At 42.0% G+C, this 15,553-nt stretch overlaps 1 protein-coding gene across 5 annotated transcripts in view; it reads left to right on the top strand.

Annotated features, from left to right (window-relative positions):
- The first annotated feature begins 6,421 nt into the window (after positions 1–6,421).
- COLGALT2 (collagen beta(1-O)galactosyltransferase 2) overlaps positions 6,422–15,553 on the top strand; it is a 107,539-nt gene continuing 98,407 nt past the window's right edge. For 3 of the 5 annotated variants that reach the window (XM_063648215.1, XM_063648218.1, XM_063648213.1), the window contains exon 1: positions 6,428–7,065. In XM_063648215.1, the coding sequence (XP_063504285.1) occupies positions 6,803–7,065 (263 nt within the window). In that variant the 5' untranslated portion in view covers positions 6,428–6,802. Of the gene's footprint in view, positions 7,066–15,553 lie in introns of all 5 variants that reach the window. The other 2 variants (XM_054452669.2, XM_063648221.1) reach the window with 2 other exon arrangements.

Consider the following 15,553-nt stretch of genomic DNA (forward strand, 5'->3'; position numbering starts at 1 on the left):
AGAAACTTTTCATGTGCTTATGGCCATTTGTATATCTTCTTTGGAGAAATGTTTATTCAAAGTCCTTTGCCCATTTTAAAGAAATGATTATATATAAAATTGTATAAAACCGTATAATTTTCTAGCTTTCCCTGTTACTACTTCCCATCCTATCTCCCAGCCACGCCCTGTTCATTGTATCTCTCAAGGGTGTCATACTGTTTGATTCCTTGCTCCTGCAGTTCCATCTACCTGGAATTCCCATCTCTTTCCCCTTCTGTCTTCCTTTTCTTCGTCCATGCTACTCATTTTTCTTTTCTTATATTTTGAATCAAATTATATTTTTTTCAGCTTTTAAGTTCAGCAGTACATGTGCAGATTTGTTACATAGGTAAACTTGTTTCATGGGGGTTTTTGATATAGAATATTTCATTACCCCGGTATTTAACCTAGTATCCATTACTTATTTTTCCTGATCCTCTCCCTCCTCCCACCTTCCATGCTCCAATAGGCCCCACTGCGTGTTATTCCCCTCTATGTGTCCATGTGTTCTCATAATTTAGCTCCCACTTAGAAGTGAGAACATGTGGTATTTGGTTTTCTGTTCCTGCATTGGTTTGCTAAGGATAATGGCATCCAGCTCCATCCATGTCCTTGTAAAAGACATTATCTCATTCTTTTTTATGGCTGCATAGTATTCTATGATGTGTATGCACCACGTTTTCTTTACCCAGTCTATCATTGATGGGCATTTAGGTTGATTCCATATCTTCGTTATTGTGAGTAGTGCTGCAACGAACATACACATGCGTGTGTCTTTATGACAGAATGATTTATATTCCTTTGGGTATATAACCAGTAATGGGGGATGACCTGATCGAATGGTCTTTAGGACTTTGAGGAATTGCCACACTGTCTTTCCACAATGGTTCAACTAATTTACACTCCCACCAATGGTGTATAAGCGTTTTTTTTTCTCCACAACCTTGCCAGCATGTTATTTCTTCACTTTTTAATAGCCATTCCGATGGTGTGAGATGGTATCTCATTGTGGTTATACTGTAATTCTCAGCCTATCACAGCTGCCCCAGATGCATTTATTTCCTTCTCTTCTTGGCTGTGGTTTTTACTTGAACTTCTCCAATAATCAATGATGTTGAGCTTTCCTTCATACGATTGTTGTCCACATTTATACCTTCTTCTGAAAAGTATCTGTTCGTGTCCTTTGCCCACTTTTTAATGGAGTTGTTTGGTTTTTTCCTCTTGTAAATTTGCTTAAGTTCCTTTTAGATACTGGATATTAGACCCTTGTCGGATGCATAGTTTGCAAAATTTTTCTCCCATTCTGTAAGTTGTCTGATTACTCTATTGATACTTTCTTTTGCTATGCAGGAGCTCAGTTAATTAGATCCCATTTGTCAATTTTTGCTTTTGTTGCAATTGTTTTTCACATCTTCTTCATGAAATCATTGCCAGTGCTCATGTCCTGAGTGATATTGCCAAGGTTGTCTTCTAGGGTTTTTAGAGTTTTGGGTTTTACATTTATGTTTATAAGCCATCTTGAGTTAATTTTTGTATCTGGTGTAAGGAAAGGGTCCAGTTTCAAGCTTCTGCGTATGGCTAGCCGATTATACCAGCACCATTTATTGAATAGAGGATCCTTTCCCCATCGCTTGTTATTGTCAAGTTTGTCAAAGATCAGATAGTTGTAGGTGTGCAGTCTTATTTCTGGGTTCTCTGTTCTGTTCCATTGGTCTATGTGTCTGTTTTTGTACTAGGATCATGCTGTTTTGGTTACTTTAGCCCTGTAGTATAGTTTGAAGTTGGGTAGCGTGATGCCTCCAGCTTTTTTCTTTTTGCTTAGGATTGCCTTGACTATTTAGGCTCTTTTTTGTTCCATATGAATTTTAAAATAGTTTTTTTCTAGCTCTGTGAAGAATCTCAATGGTAGTTTAGGAATAGCATTGAATCTATAAATTGCTTTGGGTAGTATGGCCATTTTAAAAATATTAATTCTTCCTGTCCATGCATGCTACTTATTTTTCAATGCTCAATTCAAATACATCTCTTTAATGAAACATTTCCTAGCTATCTCCACTTCCCCACTTCCTTACTTATGCTCCTTTTTCCATCATAAGACATAAAATGACTTATAGCATTTGTGCATTTATATGACACATCTTATTTATTCATGCATTTCCAGCAACTATATCTTGGCACAGAGTAGGCATTGAGCAAGTGTTTGAAGGAATGAGTTAATATAATTTAAGGGATGCATCTATTCTTAAATGAGTCATAGAAGTGTAGTTTAAATTTGTATAAACTTGTTTTGAATTGGAAAACATTCTTCTGTAGTAACTATTATATAGCTCTTGGATGCAGCCTGAGCATAGACAAAACTCTGACACTGAGATAGTTTAATTTTAGCCTTTCCCACCTCAGTCACTGCTCTTCTTCTCCCTTAATATTAATTCCCTTCCTAGGACCCAGAGTCCTCGGGCCTACGTATCAGAAATCCATAAAACTTGCTTTGTCACCAAAGAGACCCATGCTTCAAATTAGGATCCCATTCAGTTCCCTTTATCAAAGCTTCTTATAGTCCATTTCAGTTTAGGTGATAAGATTTAAAAATCTGATTGAATTAAAAAGATATCTAATGCTCCTCTCTCAAGGATTTTCATGTTGAAATTGGCAGAATTGTCAATTCAAGTAAATTTTACATTGTAGAATTTTAGGATGGATCAGAAGCGAGTAAAACAAACCAGGTAGTGAAAGAAAGATATTTCAGTACAGAAGAAAGAAGCCTGGATAATTCAGCCGAGAGACTCTTTCTGCCAACTACGGCCCAGCAGGACTTATGAGGGGCTGGCCACTTTCTCCCTGTTTTTCCAAGGGAGAAGCATTCAAATATTCAAAACTCAAATGATTGGCATTTAGCAATTTCATAAATGTTTGTTGAATGAAAAAATGAGGCAAGCATTTAAAACTTTTTTACATGGGAAGGAATTGATGTTCAAAGAGGTCAAGTTTCCAAGGTCACAAAGAGAATAAGTGACACAAGTGAAATGAAAATTCAGCTCCAAGTGTCAATTGCTCTTTCAAGCCTATCACAGCTGCCCCAGAGGCATTTATTTCCTCCTCTTCTGGGCTGCTGGAGCCACAGACATCTTGAGAAGCTTTCCTGCAAGAAGTCTTCTGGCCACCTCATAGGCCCTGCCCCCACCACATTGCACCAAGGGTGACAGTCCAAGAGGTTTTTGTTGTCCCAGAAGGAAGTCCCCTGTGCTGGAACAGTATGGCGAGGGGATATGAGAGAAAGTGCTTACTTCTAACTTTATGTAGAATCAATTGGAACAGTCTACTGGCAGTGGAGACAAAGAGATATGTGTGTACAGCCCTGGCTTTCCATTCAGCCAATTTTCCATGGAAAGAGCATTATAAGCAATGAATATTTTAAAATACAATTGACTTTTATTTTTAAATTAGTTTTTTTTTCTCAAATTAACTGTCTCATAACATCAATCCTATGCGGGGGGAAAACATCCAAATTCACATTACTGATTTCTGAAGAACTTATGAAACAAATCTGTTAGTAAGATGGGGACTTAATTTTTCCCAGGCTTCCCCTCCACTGCCTCCCAACCATATTTACAATGATCTTCTACTGTTGCATACCCTGTTATTACCTTAATATTCTCAGTCACTAAATGAGCACTCTAAATTAAAAGTTTTAAATAGGTGTTTTGTAAGTTGTGTGACTGGGAAACCCTTGATTTCATCTGCAGAGCAGAGCAGGTTGTAGTTATTTTAAGAGAACTCCATGGAGCCAATTTCATTATAATGTCATTAGAGACCATACAGGTTTAGATGCTTCATCATTCTTTGAAAAAATAGACTCAGATAAGCTGTTGACTTTAGGTGACTGTATTAGTCTGTCCTCATACTGTGAATAAAGACATAGTTGAGACTGGGTAATTTATAAAGAAAAAGAAGTTTAGTGGACTCACAGTTCCACATAGCTGGGGAGGCCTCACAATCATGGCAGAAGGCAAAGGAGGAGCAAACACACATCTTACATGGCGGCAGCCAAGGGAGCATGTGCAGGGGAACTGCCCTTTATAAAACCATCAGATCTTGTGAGGCTTATTCACTATCACGAGACTAGCATGGGAAAAACGTGCCCCCATGATTCAATTACCTCCCACGACACGTGGGGATTATGGGAGCTATAATTCGATATGAGATTTAGGTGGGGACACAGGCAGACCATATCAGTAACAGAAGGAAAATAAGACAGAAATGTGGTTGCCTAGCTTTAAACTCCCTCTGTTTGCAGTGAAGTGAACAAATGATAACTATCAAACCAAGTTTGGCTAAGGAGTGTGGATTTTAGTATTGAAAGATGAGTGGGACATAGTTCAAGAAAGGGAAACAAGAAAGACAGAACAACATGGAGATTATCTCCATGAAACCTTTCTAACAGTCCCATCACTACCTCCCTTGTGGAAATGACCACATCTTCCTCTATCCCTTCACTGTAGCTGGTACATCTGTTATAGTACTTCTAACAGATGTTTAACTCGCAGTCCTCCCTGCAAGACTGTGAGCCCCTTGAAAGTGGGAACGATTCCTGAAAATGGATGGAGGGGAAGGAAATGTCTGTAGGCCATTAGATAAAAAAATATGAAGATTAGAGAAGAGATTAGAGCAGAAGACATAGATTTTGAGGATATAACCCCAGGAGACCATATGGAGTGGGAAGACTAGCACACTATAGGGAGGCACACAGTGAAGGGGCTTGGCTCAGAGACAAGTAGTATCAGAGGAGATCTAGGATGGGAGATTATGTAATCGAAGTCCAGGAAGGTGAGAACGGAAGAGGTTACTGAATCCGCCAATGCTGAGGCCATCTGTTGGTTTTGCAGAACAGTGGGGAGGGCTGACGCCTTACTGCACTGTGGTGGGAAAGATGGGAGATGAAGAAGTGGAGAATACAAGTATAGATCTCTCTTCCAAGGAGCTTGGTCAAGCAAAGGGATTGCTAGAAGAAGACACAGGATTTTTTTTAAAAGCTTTTTTTTCTTTTTTTTAACGGATAAGAGAAGACTGACCAAGTATTTAGTTTGAGAGAAAGGAGTTGATAGAGATCAGTTGAAGATTCAGTAGAGAGTGGAATGATATAGAAAAATCATGAGCTGGAAAGGGAGACCTCTCCCTTTCTAGTCTGTGATCAAAGACCCTGTCGTGAGGAGGCACCTGCAAGAAAGAAAGGTCTTGGTAGGGATGCTAGTTGGAGACAGTGGTGTTGAGGGAGTTGGATGAAGGAGGTGATATACTTCAAAAGACAGTGGGGAAGACTTCTAATAGTTGCTGAGAAGGATTGATAACAACTAATAAAAAGACTATGGGACAGACCTGAGGGTGAGTTGGGATTGGAGATCATGAATGTGCACTGGCACCAAAACACCCTCCATACTTATCTATCAAAGGCTACACAATATATCTTCAAAACTAAATATCCGGCCAAGCATGGTGGCTGATGCCTGTAATCGCAACACTTTGGGAGGCCGAGGTGGGCAGATCACTTGAGCCCAGGAGTTCCAGACCAGCCTGGGCAAAATGGTGAAAACACGTCTCTACAAAAAAAAATACAAAAATTAGCTAGGCGTGGTGATGGACACCTGTGGTCCCAGCTACTCGGGAGGCTGAGGTGGGAGAATTGCTTGAGCCCAGGAGGTCAAGGCTGCAGTGAACTATGATCGTGCCTCTGCACTCCAGCCCCGGCAACAGAGTGAGGCCCTGTCTCAAAAAAAAAAAAAAAAAAAAAAAAAAAAAAAGTAAGTCTTTAGCAGTGTATGCCGGCAGTTTCATTTTATGTGCTAATTGTGTTCTTCCTTCACCCCTTCTTTTCTTCCTTATCTCTTCTCTGCTCTCCAACATGCGCGAATTTTCCCTCTTTGTTACTCTGTCATATTGGCTTATTACGGAAAAAGAAAACCAGCTAAGTGAACTTATTCTTTCACAGCCCTCCTGTGAGGAGGCTTACTGGGTTCACAGTAGAGCGAGGCTTCAGGACAGTGTCTCCCAAGGGCTTTCTTTTATTTTGCGGGGTCTGATCTGGCTCCAAAATTCTCCAAGTCTTCAAACTCTGTGTTATTGGGTGTCTACTCAGTCAAGAATGAATTTCAGAAGTTGAGTATATAAGAAAATACAGACACGCTGCCTTTGCGGTGGTTAAACAAGTGTTTATCATAATCGTGAATAGTTGGGGAGACTTTTCATTTTAGAACTCTACTCAGTCAATAGGTGCATTATGAAAACTGGATACATTGCATCACTGTGAAGGGCTTCAGTCTGCGGTTTGCGAAAGCAGAATAAATTTTCTTGGGGTTGTACAGTTATGTACACACACACACACACACACACTCACACGCTCATTGGCAGACAGGGCCACACCTCGCGTCTCTAGGGAAGGCCACAGACCTCAGCTGTACGAGCGGAGCCTGGACTAGAGGAACTTTCCGCAGGACTAGGGGCACACAGCCCCAGGGCCACTACTGTCTGCGAGCCCGAGGCGCAGGGGAGCGCCAGCGGCTGCAGGTACGCTGCGCACCCGCATTAGGGCCTGGGCGGTGCAGCGGCGGCAGGAGGGTCCTGGGAACCGCAGCCGCCGGGGCCAGTGTGTGAGCCGGCCGGCCCCGGCAAGCCGCATCCCCCGGCCGCCCCTCGCAGCCCCTTGCTCCCTGGCAGCCGCCGCCGCCCTCAGGCAGCCCAGCCGGGCGCTCGCGGCAGGACCTCCCCGCCTCCCGCCTCGGCCCGGAACATGGCTGCGAGCCCTGCCGCCACCCTCGCCTGGTCGCTACTGCTCCTCTCCTCAGCCCTGCTCCGCGAAGGCTGCCGAGCGCGCTTCGTCGCCGAGCCGGACTCGGAGGACGACGGAGAGGAGGCGGTGGTTTTCCCGGAGTCGCCCCTGCAGAGCCCCACGGTGCTCGTGGCGGTCCTCGCCCGCAACGCGGCGCACACGCTGCCGCACTTCCTCGGCTGCCTGGAGCGCCTGGACTACCCCAAGAGCAGGATGGCCATCTGGTGAGCGAGCACGGGCCCCGGGCCGCCGCGGCGGGACGCGGGGGCGGCCTGCCCAGCGCGGACAGCGCCCGGAGCAGCAGCTGCAGGGCGAGGGAGCCGCGGGATGGTGGGGGCACGCGGGAAATCTGATGCACACACCCCCTCGCTGCCCGCGCCGGTGGCTGGAGGTCGGGCGGTCAGGCGGCGGAGGGACGCGTGGGGCAGTGTGCGCAGAGGGTGCTGATGGGGAGAACCGGACCGCTGGAGCTCTGGAGGGGTAGCCTGCGAATTGGGTGGCTTTGTCCCACAAGGGGCATGAGGGACACCCCTCAAGGGGACTTTCAGTTCCCTCCCTTTCAACTCTCGAGGTTTCCTCTTTCCCCACCTCATACTGCTAGCCCTGACGTGAGGGAATAGGGTGCCTGTCGCCGTATTCCCCTGTAGACGCGACAGATGGAACATAACTGAGGTTGGCCAGGGGCTCCGCAGTAGCTGGGGCGCCAGAGTGCGCTGCTCTGACTTCCCGGTGCCAGGCTCCTGCTCCAGGCTGGAAATGTGCCCCTAGCTCTCCCGGGCGGACCTGGACCTAGGGGTGGAGATTGGGCGGGGACCGCGGAGTGTGCCCAACCATGGCACCACCGTGGGCCTGGTCTCCTGCAAGCGCTCCGGACTGTCCCTGCCAGTGCGTCGGGGTTCCACGTCCCGGGGAGCGACGAAGACGCCCTGGGAAAGATAAACAGCCAAGTTTTGTCCCCGGAGGAAAGAAGCTTGGACCTGGTCTCTGTGTCTGCTGCGGGGAGGGCCAGGGGATCAGTGCGGGTGGCTGCCCGCCCCACGTTGTAGAACTTGGTCGTCTCGCACCTTTTATAAACGCGAGGATCGGAGGGCAAGAAGTTAGTTGGTGGCCAGGTGAGCCGCTGAGGGGGTTGTGGAGGACAAGGAGGTGGACGCTGGCCAGGGGAGATGGGCTGTCAGGTGCTCGGACAAGAAGACTCTGGCCCCCTGAGGAAGACAGAGCCTAGGTCACTCTGGAGCAGTTTCTGTCTTGTGTTGATAAAGGGAGCTGTTCTCAGGCGAGACACATCCTTAAAGTAGCGGTTGGGCAAAGAGAGGAAGAGGAGTAAAAGCAGCAGCTAGAATTGGCAGCCTCAGAGTACCTGGTGGGAGAGGTGCAAAGGTGCGAAAGCAAACATGTGATATAGTACAGCACTGTGCTGTACACTGCTTTACTATACACCCTGCCATACGTGACTGCCTCGCGGAGAAGGGCATATAATGTGGAAAGAGAGCACTGGGACAGCCAGGCTTTAAACCAGAAGGAAGGATTTTTTTTTTTTAACCACTTGGGTACCAAAAGAAGTTCACACATATCAGTTACCTTCGTTGTTTTTTTTTTTCAAGAGATATTTTAAAATATGGTTTTCATTTTTATGCACGATTTAGTTTTTTAAAACGTTACAGTATTTACCATAAGAAGTTGGTGAGTTGGTGAAGCAGGTGTCAGGCCCATGTTTTGCTACCTGATTTAGAGACATTACCTCTTTTTATCATACAGTAAACTTTTAAGAGGATACTATGATGTTTATTTTGCAAAGTAAGAGACAGACTTGCATCAGTTCAGTAAGTCACTTAAAGTCACAGAATTAATAAATGGTGAAACTGGAATTTGAAACCAAGCATGTCTCTAAAGGCCACCCTAAAAAGGCAGGGAACATGATATAAACAAAATTTACATAAACCTATAATATACAAATTAGGAGACTTGAGTTGTTTATTACTAGTTTGATATGTGATTTAGGGCTGGTTGCTTGGGATCCATAGGCATCAGTTGCCTCATCAATAAAACGAGGGAGTTAGAATAAATGATTTCAAAAATTCTTCATGGCTCTTGAATTCCATAGATTTTGCAATATAATTAGGATCAGCCAGCATCGATGTACACCCTAAGTTCCCTGTAAGTTCCAGATGGTATGGACACTGGTGTCTTACTTAGATGAGAGAATTCCAGTTCTGCATAGACCTTTGAAATCTGTTGTCTTTTATGTCCAGCATTGGCAGGTTAAGCAAGAAGTGCAAGGCCATTCTTGCGTCAGTCATTGAAGACTCTTCTTTGAAAAATCTTGGCTCTGTCTTTAAAACATTGTGTAATTCTTTAGGTAACAATAATACAAATCCCAGTTTCTAAATACTTCTTTTCAGCTCACAAAGGAGCTGTAAAGAACCTTTGGAAATAACTTTCATGCACTGTTAACTCATTTGATTCTTACTACCATTCTCTGAAGAAATAAAATTATCTCTATTTCCCAGAAGAAGAAATGCGTTTAAAGTAATTGACTTACTCAAAATTACATTTATTTATAAATTCCACACATAATAATAAGAGCTCATGGTTCTTCTAAGAACTTTACATTCATTTTCTGGTTTAAGCTTCAAAATGACCCTATCAGATATGCACTGTTATTATACCACTTTACAGGTGAGAGAACTGAGGTACAGAGAGGCTGTACAAGCACATTCTTCTAATGCATTTTTTTAAATAAGAACCAGCCAGATCAGGGCTGAAAAAAAGGTGTATTTAGATATGTGTGTTTTTTTACAGATAAATATGATTCATTTTATTGGGCAGTGTAAGGTGATCTGAATGGCTTTTAAAGGGTTTGGGGAAGAGCCAAATGATTTATAAATCAGATTGGGGCAGTTGTATGGATATGGATGGCTTCTTGATGAGTGGCCACTTAGTTTGAACTCAGTTTTGAAGGAAGAGTAAAAATCAACTAAAACCTGGGAAAGAAGGATGGCTCTAGAAAAAGGGATCAGCAAGGCAAAAAACAAGCAAAAAAAAAAAAGATAATAGGGCATCAACCAGAGTTTTCTCTCAGGGAGTTCAGGTGGGTGGCAGGTCTAATGACTGCAAGTCTCCAAACGGATTGTATTGTACCATAGAATCTCTCTGGAAATGCTGACTTCTGGTCTGGCCCTAGGGGAATATTTGGCTGGGAAGCTTATGAGATATAACACTCTGATGGGAGGTGGTATCTCAGTCTAGGATGTTACAGCTTTGAGGTGCTTCTGCCGATTGCTTGCCTCTAGTTTCTCATTCCCAAGCTCTATGCAACATTCCAAGATGCCAAACTGATTAGTATCCATTCTGCAAAGCCAGCACATGCTGATGTCAAAAATGGCTGTGAGCTACCCAGAACTTTATAAAATAGAACCACAGTGAATACAGAGCCACACAGAATTCAGCTTCCTCTGAATCTGATCACAATAACTCACTCTGTGCAGACTCACTCTTCTCATTCATCCACTCACGGGCTAGAGGGGCATCTGATTTCTGTCCCAGATGGGTCAGTGAGAGACCTGGCTTATTGATCACATTCAGACTCCCCTGTTATGTGATAATTTTTCTCACTTTAAGTTCTGGACCAAATCTGCACTGCACATACAGATGAAATGAGTTCATCAAGTTGACCTGGAAGATACTGTTGTTGAAGAATGTCCGCAGTTATCTCAGTCAGCATCAAGTTTATTCAGATTAGTCTGAACAAAGGAAAAGTTATATTTTAGAGATACTTTGTACAAGCAAAAAGGAAAGCTTTTTACATTTACCTGTCTGATCTCAAAATCCACCAAACTAATTGTTTTCCTTCAAATATCACAATCCTGTGATAAGGACCTAAGGAAGATATCTATTTCATGTGTCCTAAAACCTGCACTAAGTTTTAGGGATTTGGGAATATGCGGAGATGAAGGGAACTGTGAGGCATTGTGACAAGTGGCAGTGTACTTCAGTGGGTTCTCCTTAATTCAGTGGAGCCATGAGCAAGTGGCCTTAGCAACAGAAGGAAGGCTGACCTCATCCTCCTTAAACCTATGATTAGGGAGAGTGGGGCCAAGTACCATGATAGTGAAAACTGAAGCATGGCACAGGGAAAAACATTTGCCCCAAGTGAAACATTTAAGTTTTTCTTTTGGAGAGCCTGCTGTTGCTTGTGGGAAGACAGTTGGGATTCACTGAGTCTGTGCAGGCACAAGGCAGTAACTGCTATGTAATTACAGAAAGATTTGGGCATTTTGTTTGGTAGAGTTTTGAAAAGTAATATACTAAATTGGGAACCACTTTATGGATTTTTAAATAAAGAGATGAGCTTCTGTTGACATAAACATAAACAGTGATGAGCTGGGGGATGGTCCTAACATTTTGCATACTACTTTATTTCTGCATTGTTTGGGGATTATCTTGAATTTATCTCCACATTTTAATGTCCAATCAGTAGCATTTTCATAATTGTTTAACTAGAAATACTAATATACTTTGTGTTTATAAAATGTTCCAAAGTAGTATCAGTGACATTTTTCAGCACCAGTGGTAGGAATGATGTCATATTTTATCATTACAATCTTGATATTAAATGTTGTATGTTATCCCTACAGATAGAAGTTTTGGTTTACGGCTGAAAAAGCAGATGATGCCTTAGTCCCCTTCTGTCTGTTAGTCTGTTTTCCTCACCTTTTTCTTCCTTTCCTCATTTTCCCAATCTGGTAGTTTAGCGTGGAGGGCATCAACCAGAGTTGGAGGAAGAAATATACAAGCTTAGGGTCAGATAGACTAGAGCGTAAATCTTCTGTGTGATTGTGGGCACATCAGTAAACCTCTAAGACATAGCTGCCTTATCTTCAAATAACTAATAGTAATACCTGTCTCAAAGAGTTATTGTTACAAGTAAATGATATAAGGTATGCACAGTGTCTTTTACATAAATGCTACTAACAATGATAGTTGCTATTTCTTTTGAATCTTTTCCTTTTTCTCCTATCTCCTTTACCTTTACCTTTCAAAATCAAGATTTTAAAAAATCTTCAAATGGAAATTCATTTAGTTTCTTCTTTCCAACAACAACAAAAAATATTAGTATGGAAAACTAACATTTATCTGGATGCAGTGGCTCATGCCTGTAATCCTAGTACTTTGGGAGGCCGAGATGGGCAGATTTCTTAAGCCAAGGAGTTCAAGACCAGCCTGGGCAACATGGTGAAACTCCATCTCTACAAGAAATGCAAAAATTATCCAGGCACGATGGCATGCACCTATAGTCCCAGCTACTTGGGAGACTGAGGTGGGTGGATTGCTTGAACCCAGGAGGTGGAGGTTGCAGCAAGCCGAGATGGAGCCACTATTCTCCTTCCTGGGCAACACAGCGAGACCCTGTCTCAAAAGAAATAAAACAAAGAAGAAAAGGTAACAGAAGGGAAAAATAAAGAACTAAGGAAGGAAGGAAGGAAGAAAGGAAGGAAGGAAGGATACATTCATGGAGGCACTGTTCTAGACACTTTGGTATCAAAACTGATTTACTCCAGACAACAACCCTAGGTGGGAGATGCCATTACATTCTACTCTATCACTTTACACAGAAGGAAACCGAGGCACAGAGAATATAAATAACTTGCCTGAGGTCACTAGGCTAATGCATGGTGGAGCCAGGATGTGACCCAGGCAGCTAATGTTGCAGACCGAGTACAGATGGTCTGCTTAAGATCATGAAAAGACCAATTAGTTCTAGTTTTTGCTTCTGTCGGTTGACCCAACTTGGGAAAATAAGAAAGCTAGTGTTTCTTTCAAATAAGAATTGTCGTTTCCACTTGAATGATGCAAGGGTCTTAGTGGTTCTCTTCCGCTGTCTTGATAATTTCATCACTTAGTTCAGGCACTTTTTAGTGAACTCTAATCTGTTTTGGTATATTTCATAGGGACAGATTATGACTAAAATGTGGGTTGTACATAAATATGCAGATCACTTGCTGTGATCATAGCTACATAACAGTAGAAAGAAATTTCTCAAGTATTATTAGTGGCAAATGATTAAGGTGGCACTAATCATACACGTATTGGCTACATTTTCAGTTCATATTGGTAAAACAGAGATTCCATTTTTCAGGCTTTTCAATCAGTAGTCTTAGATTTGGTTGTCCCCTAAATTCAGCTTCATTCCAAATGATTGAAGAAATTATCAATCCTCCCTGCAACCTCCAATTTCAAAATATGATTGGAGCTCAGAATATTTCCTTTAGGTAAAAACTGAAGTGACTAATAAATGTCACCAATCCTGTTGTTCCAGTTATGACAGCTTAACTACAAAATTAGAAACAATGCCTAAATTGCCCTGGTTTTATTATATTGAGTTCTATGATGAGGGATCTAAAGCACAGGGCAGTTAAGAGATTTCCATGGTGATTATGGAATGAGATAACTGATTTCTAGATTTTTAATCCTGTGTAGCTGTTTTAATGCTGATTATTTTATAATGAATATCCTTCTTGGTTTAAAGGAGCATGGGGAGTATTTTAAGCAGAGTTTGGTTTTCTCAGATTTGTTTTTAGCTCCTTTATCCAAGTGATTAGGCCAGGGAGTTTCTTTGTGACTCCAAATACATAAGCATGTGCTTCTTAGGTTCCTTTTGCTTGTCTGTCTCTGGTGGTCATAGGAATGAACAATGAACGCCTTGTAACTGAGAAGGCTGCTGGTTGTCCCTTGGTTCTTTTTCCAACACTTAAACGTGCACTTGGGTCATATTGCTGTGTGGCACCATCTCCAAGTCTATGGCACAGTATAGTAGGACTATTATAAGGCTTATATAGGACTATAGTAGGACAATAATAAGGCTTGTTTCTGCATATTTCTTGACATAGCATAACAACATACAGTAAAGTCTGAAAGAAAATCATTAGCCTATGGTATGGCCACTACACCTATTCCTCAGTTACCGTTATCATGAAGAACTTTTACTATATGTGTTTAAATTATAGCTATTATTCATCAGGAATTATAAAACATATGTATTGTATTTTTGACATTTTTATTTCAAAAGAGTGACTTGTTCATTTAATTGCATTTAATTGATATGTCGTTAGCATATCAAAAATTGTTAATTTTTAAAAATTTGAATCCCTTAGTGTCTTTGTGGATTTTTAATAGTACTTCAGTTATTTTAAGAATTTGCTGTTCTGCCTTTTTTAAATGGAAAAGTAATATACTTGCATAATAATTAAAAAAAAAAAGTATGATTGGGAATATAACAAAAAGTAAATCTCCCATCTACTCTATACCACCTGCCAGTGACCAATGTTAACACTTTCTTGTGTATTTTTCTAGAAACTTTCTATACATGTACATATATCCTTTTCATTTTAACCCAAATATGAGTGTTTTACATATCCAGTTCTGGATAAGTGTAATATTTTAAAATCCATCTCTCTATCCCATGTTCTTTAAACACTGCCAGCCTATCTACAGCCATGCCCTGGGTGGCACAATAAAAGCCAGCTTCATATAACACCTGTTCCAGGCAGGTACTCTGAAGGCCTCTCCGATAACACCCATCCTGCTCTCTTGTTCTTGTCTCTCTGGCCTCTAGAAGGTCTGGCCCTAATAAAAAAATCTTTTTGATGAGGTGTAATATTTATCCAAAAGTTCATATATCATAAATGTATAACTTGATAACTTTTCACACACAAAACATACCATGCAACCAGCACCTGACCTTGCCAGGCCTAGATTCATACACAGCAACTATTGTTGGAGCTGAGTAGCTGCTGTCCCCTGGATTTTGTCCAGGCAGCCCAGTCCTCATCAGACCCACACTGTGTGCACTTGCAGTTAGTCCCCGCTGTCTTTCTTTGACTTGACTTGCCTGACCCATGTTGACATTGGGGTGGTGAGCTTTGCTCCCACCTCAGGCTGCTGAAGGAACCCCAGGACCCAAGCAGTAACTGCTTTGGGGAACCAGCAGGCTTTGCAAGCTGCCAGCGAGTGACCTAGTGGTAAAAGGATCAGGATTGTATTACTTTTCCCTTAGCTCTCTACTCCTCTGGTAGGAAAGCTGTGCATTAATGTTCATAAAAATAAAAAAGAATCTCATTATAGGTAATAATTGAAAAGTCATGCAGAATATAAATAGAGTGGCTGTAATTAATTTGCTGGAACTTACTGTAGTTCAGATCCGTGAAAATGCAGCATTTGTGGTAGGTGGCATTAGCCAAGTCTCTTGCATGAATTAAACCTCAGATTTGGCTGCAGGGCGTTTCTTTTCCTCTCTAGGAGCACCATACAGAAATCCTTTCAGAGTTAGACTCTGAATAATAGCTCCACGACATCTTGCCAGGGCTGACTTTGTAACGTGTTTCACTTAATTGAAGCAACAATTATTATTTTAGTTGTTTGTCAAATTCAGCAAGCTAAGGCCTGTCCCCTGACTTGTTGGTTTAACTGATAAGATTTTGTTCCTCTGCAAACATAATGCAAAATAATCTCCTTCCCTCCAGTGTTTTCTGATTAATGTTTGAAGACGTCTTAGAAGATGTATCTTTCAGAAACACAAATAATAACATAAATAATGATCTTGCAATAGTGATCTTGGGCTGTATGCCCCCAAGAGTATGGTAGAAGATGAGTCTGGGACAAGCTGCTGAGCTGAAGCATTTTCATGAGTACCTGATTTCATTCACACATTGG

Source organism: Pongo pygmaeus, chromosome 1, assembly GCF_028885625.2.
Source record: "Pongo pygmaeus isolate AG05252 chromosome 1, NHGRI_mPonPyg2-v2.0_pri, whole genome shotgun sequence".
Taxonomy (NCBI): Eukaryota; Metazoa; Chordata; class Mammalia; order Primates; family Hominidae; genus Pongo; species Pongo pygmaeus.